General features: G+C 47.0%; 1 protein-coding gene across 1 annotated transcript; it reads right to left on the bottom strand.

Moving 5' to 3' along the window:
- Window positions 1-1,368: 1,368 nt before the first annotated feature.
- On the bottom strand, window positions 1,369-9,083 carry LOC132472104 (calretinin-like). Its single transcript, XM_060071559.1, has 11 exons — window positions 8,896-9,083; window positions 5,396-5,472; window positions 5,119-5,208; window positions 4,902-4,982; window positions 4,312-4,368; window positions 4,033-4,110; window positions 3,738-3,793; window positions 3,415-3,454; window positions 2,506-2,559; window positions 2,282-2,353; window positions 1,369-1,960 (listed from the first exon to the last, which is right to left on the bottom strand). Exons 1-11 carry the CDS (start codon window positions 8,987-8,989, stop codon window positions 1,844-1,846), a joined length of 816 nt encoding a protein of 271 aa, XP_059927542.1. The 5' UTR covers window positions 8,990-9,083; the 3' UTR covers window positions 1,369-1,843.
- Window positions 9,084-17,344: the final 8,261 nt, after the last annotated feature.

Raw genomic sequence — 17,344 nt, 5'->3', positions numbered from 1 at the left:
GAAGTGAAGGTGGGGAGGAAAAAAGCTTCTAAGGCTGAGTGGCAGCAGCGCCTGGCGGGAACACGCTCCTGGCCCGGAGCAGACGACACCGTGGGCACATGGTCACGTTCCCTTTGTACATGATGTTGCTCAAACGTTTATTCTGCAACACATACATTTTCTATCCAGATATCCTAGCTCTCTCTCTCTCCCTTAGTGTGTGGGTCAATGCACATGTTTTTTGCGAAGTGAAACTATATTTCACGCATATTTACCAAGCAGCTTGGGAAATACTGTGACAGTATTCTCTCTCTCCCTCTTCTTTTTCATCTCTCTCTCTCTTTCTCTCTCTCTCTCCCTTTCCCTGTCTCTCTCTTTCGCTCACAGCCCTGTATACGTTTACAATCTCACGCTTTAAAGTCCATGACAAACAAATAGGTTGTTATGAAATTGGACTGGAGCATCACCAAAATGCATCTACAGGTCTAGGTCATACAGCTACAGGTCTAGGTCATCATCTACAGGTCTAGGTCATACAGCTACAGGTCTAGGTCATCATCTACAGGTCTAGGTCATACAGCTACAGGGCTAGGTCATACAGCTACAGGTCTCCGTAGCAGCTCAATGTCATCTGAACGTCACCAGGAGTTAGGAGGAGAGAGAGGTTCACATGAAGCCTGTATCTCTGAAGGCCAGCCAGCATTCAGCGTCACTGTAGCCGAGCAGTCTGCAGTCCTGGGGTCTCTGAGCCTCTGAGAGGGAAGCAGTGAGTTTGTGTTTAACTTTTTTAAACCAAACCTTGACAGAATGTGTGAATATATAACATATTTAATCTGATGTGTGCTGGTTGATTACAGCGGTGCGTATGGTGTGTGTGTGTGTGTGTGTGTATGTGTGGGTGGGTGCGCACACATGTGTGTAAGAGTGTTGTCGTGAGTGATTTCAATGAATCATTAAAGGGCTGATGCATAATTGATAACAGGTACGCCATCCCATGATGCCTGAGAGAACATTGGTGAAACACATTCATCATATATCCCAATGCTTTGACTTGAATACATATATTCCATGTTCATAGTACTGTCTTTTAGGCAGGGAGCTCTCTGCAGCTGCTGTATATCTGTGGCCTTTAGGACTGAGTTGAGCCCCCCTCTCACCTCCAGCAGGTGTCACCAGTGAGGCCAAGCCCCGCCTCCTCTGAAGTCTTTCTTTGAGAGTGCCGTAGCGTCAGGGAGTCTCTCGCGGGCTCCTCAGTTTAATTGAAGGAGGGTGTACTGTGGTTAAATGAGCTGGAATGTCAACACAGCAGCCAATAAGCAACACAGGCTAATGGCTAGCATGGAGCTAGCTGGGGGGTTTGTGATGATAATAGAAACAAGGAGTGACACGTGTCTTTAGGTTTGTTTATTCATGACATTAGAAATGTCTTCCATAGAAGAGTACAAGTTGAATGCAAAAAATAAAAGATTATCTGGAACGCAAAAAGAGTTCAACAGTTAAATAAAAAAGGCATAACTATAACGAGGAGCAAAAGGTAGGTTTTACATTAAATATTTCACTATCCAACCACATGTAAATCAGAGAGGACTGCCGTACTAGGGAGGCAGCCAGGGGGGAGGGAGGTAGAGGGTTGTGTGTGTGTGTGTGTGTGTGTGTGTGTGTGTGTGTGTGTGTGTGTGTGTGCGTGTGCGTGTGTATGTGTTTGTGTGTATGTCTGTGTGTCTGTATGTGTATGTATGCATGTGCTCTGAGTAGCACATTAATTTGCAGTTTAAGTGGTTTAGGATCAAATGCATGCCATTGGTGCTGGTGGGGTTGGTGTGTGTGGGGGGAGGGGGGGTCCTGTAGCAGCCAGGCTGAGAGCTCACAGCATGGAATCCTTGCAGAGGACGATCTCCAGCTCGGTGCGGTACAGCTTGCCTTCGTCTGACAGGGCCATGATGCTGGCCTTGTAGCTCCCCAGCCCACCCGGGCCCACCTTCTGCAGCCACGGGGACAGGGAGGAGAGGGACAGGTTAACACACGGCCGTCCGTCTGACCGGGGCTCAGACACACAGACGGAGAGGAGAGACACAGGTTAGCACACGGCCGTCGGCCTGACCTGTGCTCAGACAAAGACAGACACACGGCCTTCCGTCTGACCGGTGACACACTGTGCACTACTCTCAGTGTTGGTGTCTGTTACGATGTGCCTTGAACGTCTCTAGAGAACACGTTGTCCTTCATGAGAAAGACAAACATTCTGTTCTTTCAATAGAAGGATTATGATATTTAGGAAGACACTGAGATCGGGCTCCATTACCATTTTCTTTTTGTCGCAGAGGTCCTTGAGCAAGGCATCCAGCTCCTGCTCATCGATGTAGCCATTACCATCCTGGTGGGAAAAGGGCGAAGTGTGAGGTGAACTGGAGTGATTAGTCAGAGTCACGCTGTTGACTGTAGCTTGTAGAAGGTCGAGATTTGTCTTAGTTTACACGTTCAAATACCCCTTAATATTCACACTAGAATTAAGACTCATGAACAGACCTTATCATAGAGGGTGAAGAGGCCGTTGAACTCCTTGGTGGTCAGCTTAATGTCCTGAAGACAGAGAAGGGTGAGAAACCAGGGGTTATTTCTAGAGAGTGGGACTCAGGCCCCAATCCAGCGGTGATATTAATCTATGGAGATTATAGTAACTGGGATTAGCGCTGAGTTTAATCCAGCACGAACAGACTAATCCCACATCTGAAAGGAATTGTTGATATTCCCTTGCAAGTTGGAAGTCCTGGGTACGTACAGAATACATATGGCAGCTTTACACAGAGGAGGACCTAAGTCAGCTCCCGAGGAAGGGGGAAGAGCAGAACCTCAAAGACTGCAGTACATTGTGAAAATATATAAAGTCACCCAATCGCTGTTGATAGTTTTAAAGAGAAGTTGCAGTTTGCATCAAAAAAACGTCAACATAACAATACTAACAATAATATAATGGTAGCCCAATTTAAATGAGTAAAGCCATTTGGAACCTATGGCGAAAACAACTCTACGATCCCATAAGGCTGATCGTATGGTTCAGTAACACTGGATTCTAACGCGCACAGTGATTGATCCATAATCCCAACTGCTCCTAAAGAAACGGGGATGTGGATCTATAGAGCTGGCGTGTTGTTTGACCTCATGACCTCCCTGCACTAAAGACATGGGTCTTAAACCTATGATCCGTCTGGTAAGGGTCACGGTCTGACGCTCTCCCGCTCATCAAGGGTTTTGAAGCATTAGAAACACGTTTCCACGGACACTGTTTCAAACACAGACCTCGACCACCTCGAAAAGAATAATCCGATAATAATAATAATCACTACATCGTCTTGGTAAAAGGGTCGAGAGATATTTTTACTATATATAAAGTATACATCGGGTGTTTTGGTGTAGTTGCTTGATGTGATATCTTACTTGAAACTTCAGCAGGAAGTTTTCCTGAACAGGCAGAAGCCTAAGAGAAACAAAAAGAGGTTTGAACACGAAGCCACTAATTTCAAACCAGAAACACGAGAGAAACTCACTGTCCTGTGTATCAAATACTGATCCACATCTGTGCTGTGTATCACATACTGTCCTGTATCATATGCTGTCCTGTGTATCACATAGTGTCCTGTGTATCACATACTGTCCTGTGTATATACGGTCCTGTATCATATGCTGTCCTGTGTATCACATGCTGCCCTGTATCACATGCTGCCCTGTATCACATATTGTCCTTTGTATCACATACTGACCTTGCCATCTCAGAGAGTCCCAGCTTGCCATCACCATTAAGATCAAACATCTTTAGCTGAGGAACATGGAGAATATTTAGACAAGCAATTCGAGAGCACATTTAGATGTTTAATGTTCCAATTGGGTGAAACATGCAGTACGCCATATCCGACCTTAAGAGTGTATGTTGGACACATATTGAAGTTATTGCTGCTGGGTATTTTAAAGGCTTTATAAATGTGTTTGTTTAAAATAGACATCGATATGCGTCCTTCACTTTGCGTTCTGGGTAGATCTGTGCTCGGTCGTACGTACGATGGTGGCCGTGTACTCGTTGAGCTTCTTGTCGTCGTAATGTCGGTTGGCTTTCTTCAGCAGGTCGGACAGGAAGCCCTGAGAGACAGAGACATGTTCTCAGTCACTCCATAGCTAATTAGTTGATCAAAACCAATCAGAAGTAGATGGTTTTTAATTAGCCTTTTAAAGAATGAACCAACATGAAATTGTATTTTTTGTAACCAAATTCTGGAAGACAGATTAACCTGATAACGCACATTAAAACAACCACATTAGGTTCAGTCTGTGTTGGTTTACCTTCAGCTCATTGGACTCAATGTATCCGCTGCGGTCGTTGTCATACAGTCTCCACGCCTAAGGAGGGGATTCGAGATGACATGTTAGTAGGTCAGATGTAGGCTAATTACCACATATGCTCCTGATCGCTGTACACAAGCTGCAGGATCAAAACGATAAACACTGACAATAGACCCAGGCTTGACATAGCATCATGAAACGTATCGTAATCTGGTTGGTCTTTTGATTAATATTTAATTTCATCCTATTATTATTTCTCTAACAACAATAAAAAATAACTTTATAGTCACATCATGCTGCTTTCAACATTTTGCTGTTATCAGCAAATAACTGGAAATGTACTACAATTAATTAAAAATAGCACATTATGCACAGATAGTGTGAATTTAATATAATGAGATCATATAAGTCATATCATTCTTATTAACAATTAGGTAAGTGCTCCTCGACACACACACACACACACACACACACACACACACACACACACACACACACAAACACACACACAAACACAAATACCCACACAAACACACCCACACTCAATACTCAATACTCAATACTATTGAGTAAAAATACTCAATACTCACAGTCATAAACTCAGAGCTTGATCCGACATATTGCCTGAAACAGAGCAGGAAGTTTTCCTCTGTTGGCAGAATCGTAGCTAACTAGGAAAAAGGAATGGATAGAAAGAAGGATTAGACTACACTCCCCAGATGATAAAAATGCTAATTTAATTAAATGAAACCATCTCTTCAAACATGGAATGTAAATCGATGGAAACTGCAATTGGTGCTATGTTACCTCTGACATTTCAATCCTCCCATCTTTGTTCTTGTCAAAATTTGCCATGAACTCCTTCATCTTCTCCTTGAAGACAACGTTTTTGGGGTCCTGGAATTTCAGCACGTACATGTTAATTTGCCCTCCCGATAACAAACCTCAACATGAAACCATCCCCTTCGTTTGTCTTCCACTGTTTGACAGACCTTCTCAGGCCAGAGTTCATGTGACAGACCTTCGCAGGTCAGAGTTCATGTGACAGACCTTCGCAGGTCAGAGGTCATGGGGTCCCACTCACCACAGTTGCTCCACCCCGTGCCTCCTCCAGCTCATGGAAGAATCCCTCCAGCTCCGTCCCTTCGATGTAGCCGTTGCCTGTTGAGATGAGACACAGCCTCTTAGCCCCGTGACACCCTACTCTCTGCACACTGAACGACCGAGGAGCACAGATGTCCATCGCCCTTCTGAATGCCTGATTAACCATGCATCATGTTTCTGTGTCTTTAGCTAAAAAAAAAGACTCAGTGTAAAATCTCGACTTTTCAAACAAATTTGAGGAAACGCATTGGGTCGAGCTAGCCTGGTCCTACCAGACTCTCGTACTACTCTCGTATCCTACTACTTGCACAGAGAATCTGGCCTCTCTCCATTGACAAACGTTAACTCCCTAGAAGGCGGGTGGGTGTCTGTTGGAGTTTAAAACGATTGGATCCACTCTGGATCTGCCATAACCAATCGCTAACGTTTGACTACAACTCAAACTAGCGCACGACCTCAGCATCATTGTTCTCAGCCACTCCCTCTGATTCGCTGATTGGACATCTCCATGGCGATCTGTCCAAGAAATGTCTTCCTACTTGGAGGGAGTGGATCTTCCTATCTTTCGAAAGGGTTTTGGTGAATAAGACAATATTGCGAGCAGTGGGAGCACATGCAGCATTAAGGATGTGGTGTTGTGCCCTGGGGTGAAGTGGTGATCAAAGTGATGCTTATTAGGGCATCTCATCATCTGTGTCCTTCTGGAGGCTTCGTAGCAGGACGTCATATGACCTGCTGGGACCTTATTTCATCCAAAATGTCCTTTCTGCTACCAGTAGCTGTGGGGATTGTCCGATTATTTTACACTTTCTTAAAATCGTATTTCAATCTACCACATTATTAGGCCCTGGCCTGTCCAGACGCTTTATCTCTTAATCCTCTCAGCCTATTGTGATCATTTTGACTCTCTAACCTCGCCTCTCTCCAGGGTGATCGACAGATCACAATCTGGGCGTCGGTTTAGCAGAACTCCAGGAACAACTCGACCCCCTGTGTTAAATAACTGCTGATTCTGGACCCTCTGCTCCTAGGGGTTTCCCTGAGCCCTAGTATTCAGTTAAGAAGTGTCATGATGACTAGAGCAGGTTTTGAGCTATTTTATCAGTTCCTGTTTGATTTAGAGGCAGCATTACGCCCTTAAATATCTGGAGCCCAAACCTTCAAGATAAGTTATCTGTGTGATCCAGACGCATTGTTAGGTATAGACCAGCTAAAGCCAATGGTGAGCTGGGCACCATAGATCAGCCTCCGTGTGCCTCTCCACGGCACAGAACAGCTGCGGTAGATTATCTCATCATTCAATTAGAGTTAACTGATCAAAATGACATCAAGTCAATCCCAATGTTAATGTGTCAGACATTTTGTTTGTGTGCATTAAGCAAATCAAAATTACAAACACATGCCTGGAACTAATGGGAATGATCTTTTGTCTGTGCTGAAAGGATGCGTCATTACAATGCTGCGCAATTAATGAGGCTGACGGACAGAGTGTTGATGCCCGAGGCAACAAACAGAATCATTGAGTCCTAATGATGCTGAGATACAATATATATATATAGATAGATACAGTATTTTTTTTATTGATATGGAGATGGAGAGAGGGCTATTAATCTAGAGATAGATCAATATTTATATACACGCCTTTCATTGTAATTCAGCACGGCCAACACAAGGAAGGGTAGAGCCTCCTCATCCTCCTCCAATCAGAATGCTGCTTTAGGGTTATGAAGGTGTTATTGTCACTGGTTCAGAGGGATGACTGCTTTACGGTTATGAATATGTTAATCTGACTGGTCCAGAGTGATGACTGCTTTAGGGTTATGAATGTGTCATTGCAACGGGTTGAGTGATGACTGCTTTAGGGTTATGAATGTGTTATTGTCACTGGTTCAGAGGGATGACTGCTTTAGGGTTATGAATGTGTTAATCTGACTGGTTCACTGCAGCAGTATACGATTAAGTTACAGAAGCCAGAGTCATTATGTGTGACCCTTGTTTCCTGAGAGAATGCAGAAACATCTTTCTGTATCCTCTTCTTAAAGGAAGGTCTAAGGATGCCACTGTGGACCTCTTCCCCAGAAACCAGGGACCTGTTCCCCACAGACCAGGGACCTGTTCCCCACAGACCAGGGACCTGTTCCCCAGAGACCAGGGACCTGTTCCCCAGAGACCAGGGACCTGTTCCCCAGAGACCAGTCCCTCACAGACCAGGGACCTGTTCCCCAGAGATCAGGGACCTGCTCCCCAGAGACCAGGGACCAGTTCCTCAGAGACCAGGGACCTGTTCCCCAGAGACCAGGGACCTGTTCCCCAGAGACCAGGGACCAGTTCCCCAGAGACCAGGGACCTGTTCCCCAGAGACCAGGGACCTGTTCCCCAGAGACCCGGGACGCCCCAATGGGATGATGTTTCAGTCAGCCTCCAGAGTCCTTGTGATTGGCCGTGCCCATGCGGCTGCGCTGGTAGATTTAATGCCCGTGGAGACGGACATTAAAACCTCAGCATCTTTCAGCCAATTTCAGCGCCGCCCTGCAGGTCATCGGAGCCACTCGTCGAAAGGTCAATAGGAGTCTGCGTGAAGAGCATAATTTATCCGGCCATTCATCCATCCATTCAGCCATTCATCCATTCATCCATCCATCTATCCATGGTGACGACGCTCTAGGATTCATTCATTCATGCATCCATCTACCCATTGGGACATGCTCTAGAATTCATTCATTCATTCATGCTGCGTGCATTAAATCTACATTTTTTAACCTTGCAGGCCTCCGTCCTTCAGAGGAGACGTAAAACTGAGGTCCTGACTCACTGAGGTCATAAAAGATCCCAGGGGGCACTTATCGCAAGGAGTAGGGGCTTTCCCGGGGTCATGGCTAAAACTACCCAACCAGGCTCATTCAATCGGGACCCCTGATCATCCTCCTGTATAATTGGCTGACTCATTAATTCCCTCACTCCACCTCAAGCTGGTGTGTGGTGAGCGTTCTGGCGCAGATTGGCTGCCGTGCATCACCCAAGTGGGTGCAATACACTGGTGGTGGTGAGTGAGGTCCCCTTCACTGTAAAAAGCGTCTTTGAGTGTCTAGAAAAGCACTATATAAATTCAATCAGTTATTAGTTATTACTAACCCATCCAATAGTAGTAAATAGTAAGTATACTGATAGTATAGCCTACTCGGTTATGAAATCGTATAGGCTTTACTTGTGTTTCTTCCAAATAATAGATTTCAGTGTAATAATTAAAAGATTGTAAACAATATGAAAATATTTTTCGACCTTTTCCAATTCATTATTAACAACTTTAAAATTAAGATAGGCTACCGAGTTATTTAAATGCACTGTTAAATGCATTTAAAGCACCTGCAATTTGGAAAAACGTTCGTCTCTAACGACAATCAAGAGTTATACCGCGCAAAAACATTTTTTTTTTTTATAAAGGTAACTTAAAATGTCCATGAATGCAGAAATTTGACTGACCGTCTGCGTCGTAATGCTTCCAGATGTCGATGAACTGCGCCGCGGTGATCTCAGCCAGCTGGAGCTGAGGAGGCTGCTGCGTCTTAGTGGCCATCCTGAGTTTGTAGGTCCTTCCGTCGTACAGCGAGTTAACAGTCAACTTCCTCCGGTGCAGAACCTATTGAAACTGTCAGTCGCTCCTTGTTTGCAGAAGCTTTTAAACCCCCCGCGGCACCGTGCGCTTCACACGATGACCACAGGGGGCGCGCCCGTCAGAAGCCAATCAGTCTCCTGAGAAAGAGGCGGAGGAGGCTGGCAGGGTTTAATAGGCCGATGTGTTTCTATGTATTGAATGAAACCAATAGGAACCTCATTATTGGGTTCAGCCTGTCTTAAATGAAGGTAATGAAGGTAAAGAAAGAAGCCCTCATTTTGACACTACATGCATGCACCCAGGCCGTGTTATTGATCAGATATCAGTCTGGAATACGGATGAGCCCGTCTCTCCGCTAATGTGTTCCCTGATCCATCGTGGTCCTCTCCAGCCGCCCACCCTCCATCAAGCAGCCCCCGGCGTTCCGGGAGCCCCCCCCCCACCCCCCCCCCCAAACGGACCCTGTGCCCCGGACCACAGTCGGCGGGGGGGGGGGGGGGGGGTATGGGGGGGAGCTCCATCTCTTATAGCTTCCTCTGCTCCGGACGGGATATGCACACATCCTATCTATCTCTGAGCCTTCTCTTCCTCTTCTCCCTCCTCCTCCTCCTACTCCTCCTCCTTCTTCTCCTCTTCCTCCTCTTCCTCAACCTCCCTGTCCTCCTTCTCCTCCTCCTCCTCCTTCTCTTCCTCCTCTTCTTCCTCCTCCTCCTCCTCTTCCCCCTTCTCCTCCTCCTCCTCCTCTTCCCCCTCCTCCCCCTCCTCCCATATCGCCGCTCTTCAGTTGCAGGAACATGCATGGCAGTGTAAGGGGGGGGCAGGAACCCATTGGGGGAGAGAGAGAGAGAGAGAGAGAGAGAGAGAGAGAGAGAGAGAGAGAGAGAGAGAGAGAGAGAGAGGCAGAAGGCATAGGAGGAAACCTTCTGTTGATTAGAGAGAAATGAAAAGACTGGAGAATAGAAAGATATCACTGAGCATAAATGCGTGTTTGAGTTGTGTGTGCATGTGCTTGCATGTGTTTGTTAGTGTGTGTGCTTGCAAGTGTGTTTGTGTGTTTTTGCTTCAGAGAGTGATTGTGTGTGTCTGCGTATGTGTGTGCGTGAGAGTGAGTATGTGTGTGTATGTTTGTATGTGTGCGTGTGTGTTAGTGTTGGTGTATGTGCGTGTGTGTGTGTGTGAGAGTGAGTGTGTGTCTGCGTGAGAGTGAGTGTGTGTGTGTGTGTGTCCGTGTGTGTGTGAGAGAGTCTGTGTGTCTGTGTATGTGCGCGTGTGCGTGACAAAGGACTGAAACTGTGGGAGTGATATTTATAGAAAACCTCTGAAGTCGCACCAATGCAGGCTGAATGGAAGCGTTTATCTGAAGAGTGGCTCCCAGTGAGCACTCTCCTCCCAGCACTAGAGGTGCTGATGGGATTAATGGGGGAGCAGGAGGATGGGGGAGATAATGAGAAAATGGACAAAGGTCTGGAGAAAATGAAATGCTGTCACCAAACTCATGGCACGCACGCCTACTTACACCTACAGATACTCAAACAAACATACACAGACACAGACACACACACACACACACACACACACCCACACACAGCCACACAGACGCGTGCCTCCGCCCACACACACACTCAGGCGTTGCGGTGGGTACGTTAAAATGTGTTTCTCTGTTAACGCAAACCAAGGTTGTGCACATTGAGAGGCTCTAATGAGGAGTGTGGGCTCCATTCCTTTCCAGGGGTCCTTCATTCAGTCCGCTTAGTGCTCAAAGGCAGAAAATACCCTGCATCACTACACGCCACAGAGGATGTTCACAGCCCCCTGTCCAGCAGCCTGAAGCCCAGTGGAGTCTGAGGGGGTCAGCGGGAGAAAGGCTTCAGAGCACTTTGGATCCATTTCACAAACGGACTGACAGAACGGCCTGTCCCGTTCAGCTTCTGGGTACCAGGTCCTAGGTGGTTCCTGATTTGGAATAGATGCCTCTATATTTACGACTTCTATACCTGTATGTGTGTAGTGTATAATAGAGCTTTATTTATACTGTATCTGATTCAAAACTAGTTACTGAAGGTCATACTAGTGCTGTAGTTCTGTAAGAGTATTAGGTTAATGCATGTATAGTATGTTGTTAGTGACTCTTTGTTCTCATTCTGGAACACCTTGTCATTCTTAGAACTGTTTCCCCTCCTTCTTCAAGGTAAGAGATGGCTGCAACAGAACAGTTTTTTTCATGCAAAAGAGAAGATGTGTGATGAGCAGCCTCAGTTCCCCGATGGAAAACCTCAGTGTGTGTGGAGGGCTGGAGGCTGCAGGGGATTCAATACGAATGTCAAATCTCTTTGATCATCGTTGTCAGTCAGTCAAACAAAAGAACAGACAATACTTTTCAGCGGCCATATTTGGACACACAAATAATGTTCCATAATGTATGTTACATAATTTCAATATCTATATGCCCCCTTCACCTACCAGGGTAAAACCACCTGTCCAGGGGCAGAAACCCGCTTTTGATTAAGCATCCATTAATGTGATATAATAACTGTAGGTGATGGTGCATTGTGAGCACTTCCTTTAATGAGGTTCTTTTGGCCGATGAAGGCCAGTGGACTGCGGCCAACCAAAGTCCAACGTTTCCTCCACCTTATCACTGTGGTCCTTTCAATATGATCAACCTGAAATGACAGAATTCCAAGCAAAACCAGTGCAACCACTAAACCTAGAGCTCAGTAGGAGGTTGGTCCAATTGTGTGTGTGTGTGTGTGTGTGTGTGTGTGTGTGTGTGTGTGTGTGTGTGTGTGTGTGTGTGTGTGTGTGTGTGTGTGTGTGTGTGTGTGTGTGTGTGTGTGTGTGTGTGTGTGTTTGGGTGGGTGCATGTGTGTGTGTGTGTGTGTGTGTGTGTGTATGTGTGTGCATGTGCTTGTGTGTGGGTGTGTGCGTGTGTGTGTGTGTGTGTGTGTGTGTGTGTGTGTGTGTGTGTGTGTGTGTGTGTGTGTGTGTGTGTGTGTGTGTGTGTGTGCGTGCGTGTGCATGTGTATGTGAGTGTGTGTGTGTGTGTGTGTGTGTACATGTGTGTGTGCGTGTGTGTGATATGATGCATCACAATCCAGGACAACAGATGCAGAGTCCCTGCAGGTTCCCCGTACGTTAAATCCCATGATGGACAGTGCTCTAAAGTCCTGTCAGGTCCTCCCCCCCCTCCCCCCCTGCCCCCCCCTCCCCCCTGCCCTCCCTGCCCCCCTCCCCCCTGCCCCCCCGCCTGGCCACCCATCACGCACTGGGATCAGGACGCCGCAGCACGCCATGCTCTGTGATAAACCATCTGGTGCGGCGGCGATCATACCTGACACGGCCGCAGGCTCTTAATAAATAACGACGGGCGGTGGAGGGAGGTCACGGGGGAGGGAGAGAGGGCCAGGCCGGGGGGGGGGGGGCTCTGGTGATGAAATGTCAGGGACAGTGTGAAGGAATATCTCCAGCACGGCAGGCCATTCTCCGGTGGCTCACCTCCGGATCGATGGGCTCCGACCCTGGGCCGACTTTCTCTGGTGTCCGCGGGGAGGAGGAGAGCACACGGAGGGTACAAACCCCCAAGCCCTGTCCTTTGTCAGACCAAAGGTACTAACTGCCATTAATACATATTATGAAAACAACACTTTCCCTGGGATTTGGGGTGTTGTTTTGGGTCTCTGGTGCCCCACACGCATACAAAATTTATTGAGTGAGGTATGCCTTTCTGAAAGTACCCTTGCCTCGGTTTTGGCCCCCCCTCCTACGTAGGAAGGGGGCACAGTTGAATATTACCTCCAATTCCCTATTCCCCTCCTAACAGCAGCTCCGGCGGGGGGAACTTGTCTGAGCTTTCGGACTACCGCCGAGCTTCCCCCGCCGGAGCTGCCAGACTGCCGCCGGCGGCAGTCTGGCAGCTCAGCTCCCGGAGTACAATCCCTTTCTCCTCCATGTCGCGGTTCATGGACTTCAGAGAGTGGAGGCCAAAGTTCCTTTCCCCCAATTCTTCTCCCCCAATTCTCAACCATGGCCGAGATATCCCCCACTGAGAGTCTTTACTTGTTGTGGAAGTACCAGAGACGTCTGACGCAGTCTTTATGATTCATAATATCATCCGAGGCGCAGATAGCTTTTGGTTGTGATATTGGTTATACTATTATATAAATACCCATACATAATATTATTATTATTATATTATATTATATTATATTATATTATATTATATTATATTTTATAGATATAGAGCTCCAGGAGTCAGCAAACAGCAACAATCCCTTCTCCTCCATGCTGTGGTTCAGTCTGACAGCTCATTGGTCAATGGGCAGCAGCTCATTTGCATTAAAGCTACAGACACCAGAAACAGCGCATTCTGAATGGACTGAAAGAGAGGGGAATAGCGGTAGGCGAGATTTTTTTCCTAAAAGCTATTTCCAGCAAACAGCTTCAAAAACAAGTTTTCTGGAACTCAAATACTATGTTTACTTGCTGGGAAAAAAAACATAATATGTCTCCTTTAAAATACACAATTAAGAAAACAATGTTTTAAAGTCAGAGGCAGGAGACTTTTAGAACTCTCAAAACCACAGTGTTCTGTCAACTCTACTGACGCTTTCACTTTATTTGTATAGCCCTTAATCCCAGTTACAGTCTGAACAGCCATATGTTTATGACCCCCCCCCTGGCCCGAGCCCCCAGAGGCAAGGACAGACATCTTGTTGGACCGCAGAGCAGGGGTCCCTCCAATAGCTTGATTCGGAGATGAACCCAAATGGTGTCTCACCACCTTCTGTTCGTGATTATATTAAACTTGACATGTGCCGTTATGTTGATTACAACATGCTAGCTTGCTCAATATATATTATTATATACATATATATATATTTAGTATATGCTACACGTGAACCTCCTAAGCTGGTGCGATTTGATTGGTTCGCTATCTCGGGATATAGGGCAATATCCAATGCCAAAGATCTCAAACTCGAGATATTGTTTTCATCGCAAAATGTCTGTCTCGTCACGTTAATAAAAACAAATAAATCCCGGCAAAAAGTGTTGACTTGTTTATTTTTGGCTTTTCACGTGTAGCATATACTTAAATATGACATAAGTATAGTGTGTAAAGGAGAAGCTCAGCAGGTAGAAGCTCAGCAGTCCAGGAGTAGTGAAGTCTCTGTTCCTCTGCCTCCGTCTGAGAGGGCGGAGGACAGCTCCTCAGCGGAGCCCCTCCTGGGTCCACACCGGGCCCCTCTCCTCAGGACCAGCAGCAGGGACCAGAGATCTCCCCAGGGCCCCCCGGGAGGAGAGGATGGACCACTCTGTTTGGCCCGTTGTCGTGGCGAGCAGAGCATGGGAGACAGAGGACTAGCAGGGGGGGAAGGGGGGATGGAATGAATCATTGATTGATCGATGGATTGATAGATGGATGGATGGATTCCTAGATGGTTGGATCAACTGATCAATGGATTGATGGATTCAATGGGAACTGGGAAAAGTTCTGTGTAGAGAGAGTGAGCTCACCACAGCTGTAAACCCATGGTGCTTGTTTGTCTCTCCTGTCGTTCTCACGTCCGTAGAGAGAGTAGTGATCCCTGTTGTGTTACACAACGCTCTCACAACTAGAGATCACTGAACTTATGGGTGTTTGCGCTCATGTCCCCCCCACTCCGATCCTCTCTGGAGACGGAGAGCAGGCCAACAGGTGCAAACAGCTCCAGGTAATCATGTGCAACGCCCCCTGACATCATGCTTCACAGTCCCGCCGCGGCGGCCTGATACCAGAAACACACAGCGGTTCATACTGCGGACTGTGTCTCCGCGCATTGCGGACGCGTTCACGTATTGGACATTAAGCTCCGTGGGTTTGAGCGGCGGGGACGTTTGCTCTCTCATCGTAAACACGCATGAGTAGCGGTGCAGTGTGTGAGTGTATCATCCTCGCGAGGCGAGCGACAGAACGAATGATCTCAGTAATCCGATGTCACATTGTGTCTGTCTCTAATGAGACGTAACCTTTGGGAAGCATTTAGTCCAACATAAGGCGCCTGCATATCACAATGGAAGAACCCCGCTTGAATTATACCGTAAATACAATATCTAAACAGTACGTATAACAGGGTTAGTAAGCTCAGATAAATATAATTTAGAGAGACCAAACACATGCATCTGAGCGTCTCACAATGTGCGGTCTGTAAGATCCTAGGCGGGGGAATCAAACCCGTAGTTGTGTGACCGTCCCTCCCTCCATGAAGACTAACTTCCTGCTGACAGCCCAGACATTAAGTTGTTCTGTAATCCGTCTTCAATAACCGCACGGCAAAGGGTCTGTAAAGCCATCGGTATAAAACCTAATTGCCTTGGCCCTTTGATGACTGTTTAGTCAATAGGCTGACTGTGTGTGCACAGGGAGCCGGGATCAGGGGGCTGCTCTCTCCTCAGAGGGCCATTAGCTTCAGCCCCAGGAGCACGGCTCTGAAGCAATGCCAAAACAACCTGAAAAACACAGCGCTGAAGACCACACTCCCTCAGTCTGCACATCTGATGCAACATCCCCCCCCCCCCCCCCATCACTAAGTTTACTGACAGACAATACCTGCAATAACATTCACACCTTGCTGTTGTAACCTGCCATTGTATGCCCCTTTTTGTGGTGATTATATGATTCTAACCTGCATTCTAACTGCATTTTACATTTGTTTTCATCTTTTAACCATGGCTGGCGTCTGCCTCCCAAATCCAATAATTTTTGCGGTTGTTAATACATAAAGGACGCAGATTAGTTCCCTACTGAACTGATAAGCTCTCATCCGACCTCCACATGTTCTGTGAGCCTACCTGCAGGCTGCACGACAGTGCTACATGGAGAGTTAGCTGAGAGATAGCTATGTAGGCTACTTGCACTGCTGCTCATGTGTATGAGTGTGTGTCTTGGACCAGACATCAGTCGTCCTGACAAATAGCCCTGCTGGGTCTGCTGCTGGAGGCAGGAGACAGGAGGCAGGAGACAGGAGGGAGGAGACAGGAGGCAGGAGACAGGAGACAGGAGGCAGGAGGCAGGAGGGAGGAGACAGGAGGGAGGAGGGAGGAGACAGGAAACAGGAGGGAGGAGACAGGAGGGAGGAGGGAGGAGACAGGAGGGAGGAGGGAGGAGACAGGAGGCAGGAGGGAGGAGACAGGAGGGAGGAGACACAACCCAGTCGCCAAGAAAAAACGTCGACGGTGTACGTTTCCATGAACACTGGAGACGTACTATTACAACGTAAAAACAGCGTGTTATACCTACAGTATCCACGCGTGCCGCTGTGGAGGCGGGTTTCGGGGTTTGGGTTTCACGGCTTTCGCGGCAAATTGTCGACACGATTGTTTAGGGGGGGGGGGGGGGGAGGTAGACTGTTGTTGACCGGGGAGGGGGGGGGGGAGACACGTTTGTTGAGGGGGGGGACGACGACACGATTGTAGGGGGGGGGGGGGGGGGGGGGGGGGGGAACACGTTAGTTGAAGGGGGACGACGACGACGACACGTTTGTTGAGGGGGGGGAGACACGTTTGTAGGGGGGGGGGGCACGCTCGACAACGAGAGTTGGTTTTTATTGAACGAGACTTCAACACGGAACAGCTGCACGAAACGATGGTCACGTCACTCTCGGTGACGGTGTCGACAACAATGAACACACGAACAATGTTAATAGAACAACACACAACCACATAACATCCCGAACCCATCAACCCCACTTAATCCTAACAACAAAACAAGTTAACAAAAGCCCCATTTGTCAACTGACAACCCCAATTCCCAGAATCCCCCGCGGCTCCGGAACACGGCGTAGTTTATATTAATATTTATTATCCGAATGGGAAATGCAATATTTTAGGACAGATACACCATTAAACGCGTTTCTAATGACATTTCTAGCGAGAAATGTAAATTTTCCTTACATAATCTTCAGTCAGTGAATGTGTATGATCTTTATTAATCTTTATTATCTGAATGGGAAATGCAATATTTTAGGACCGATTCACCGTTAAACGTGTTTCTAATAACATTTCTAGCGAGAAATATACTTTTTACTTGCATAATCTTCAGTCAGTGATTGTGTCTGATCTTTAGTTTTATAGTTATTAGGATTTGATCGGATCGCTCGCATGTTTCAACGTCAGGTTGTTAGGCTGCTTTCGCTAAACTAGCAGCTCACGTGCTTCCTGCGTTTGTGTTATTAAACTGTTACTTTATGTAACTTTTGATGATATCATCTTGTTAGAAACACGTATATCTGAGAGGCAACCCAGTCGCCAAAAGCATTCGTTGACAGTGTACGTTTCGTG

Source organism: Gadus macrocephalus, chromosome 14, assembly GCF_031168955.1.
Source record: "Gadus macrocephalus chromosome 14, ASM3116895v1".
NCBI classification, from domain to species: Eukaryota; Metazoa; Chordata; class Actinopteri; order Gadiformes; family Gadidae; genus Gadus; species Gadus macrocephalus.
Note: the sequence above shows the minus strand (reverse complement) of the source record. Positions and strands in the feature narration are given on the sequence as shown.

Bases quoted from the DNA above. Each gene is read 5' to 3' on its own strand.
- LOC132472104 (XM_060071559.1), bottom strand. From the start codon at position 8,989: ATGGCCACTAAGACGCAGCAGCCTCCTCAGCTCCAGCTGGCTGAGATC. The intron at 4,111-4,311 runs GTAAACCAACAC...TCTGTCTCTCAG, and splicing joins TTGAGTCCAATGAGCTGAAG to GGCTTCCTGTCCGACCTGCT. The intron at 3,455-3,737 runs GTCAGTATGTGA...TGTTTCTCTTAG, and splicing joins GGACTCTCTGAGATGGCAAG to GCTTCTGCCTGTTCAGGAAA.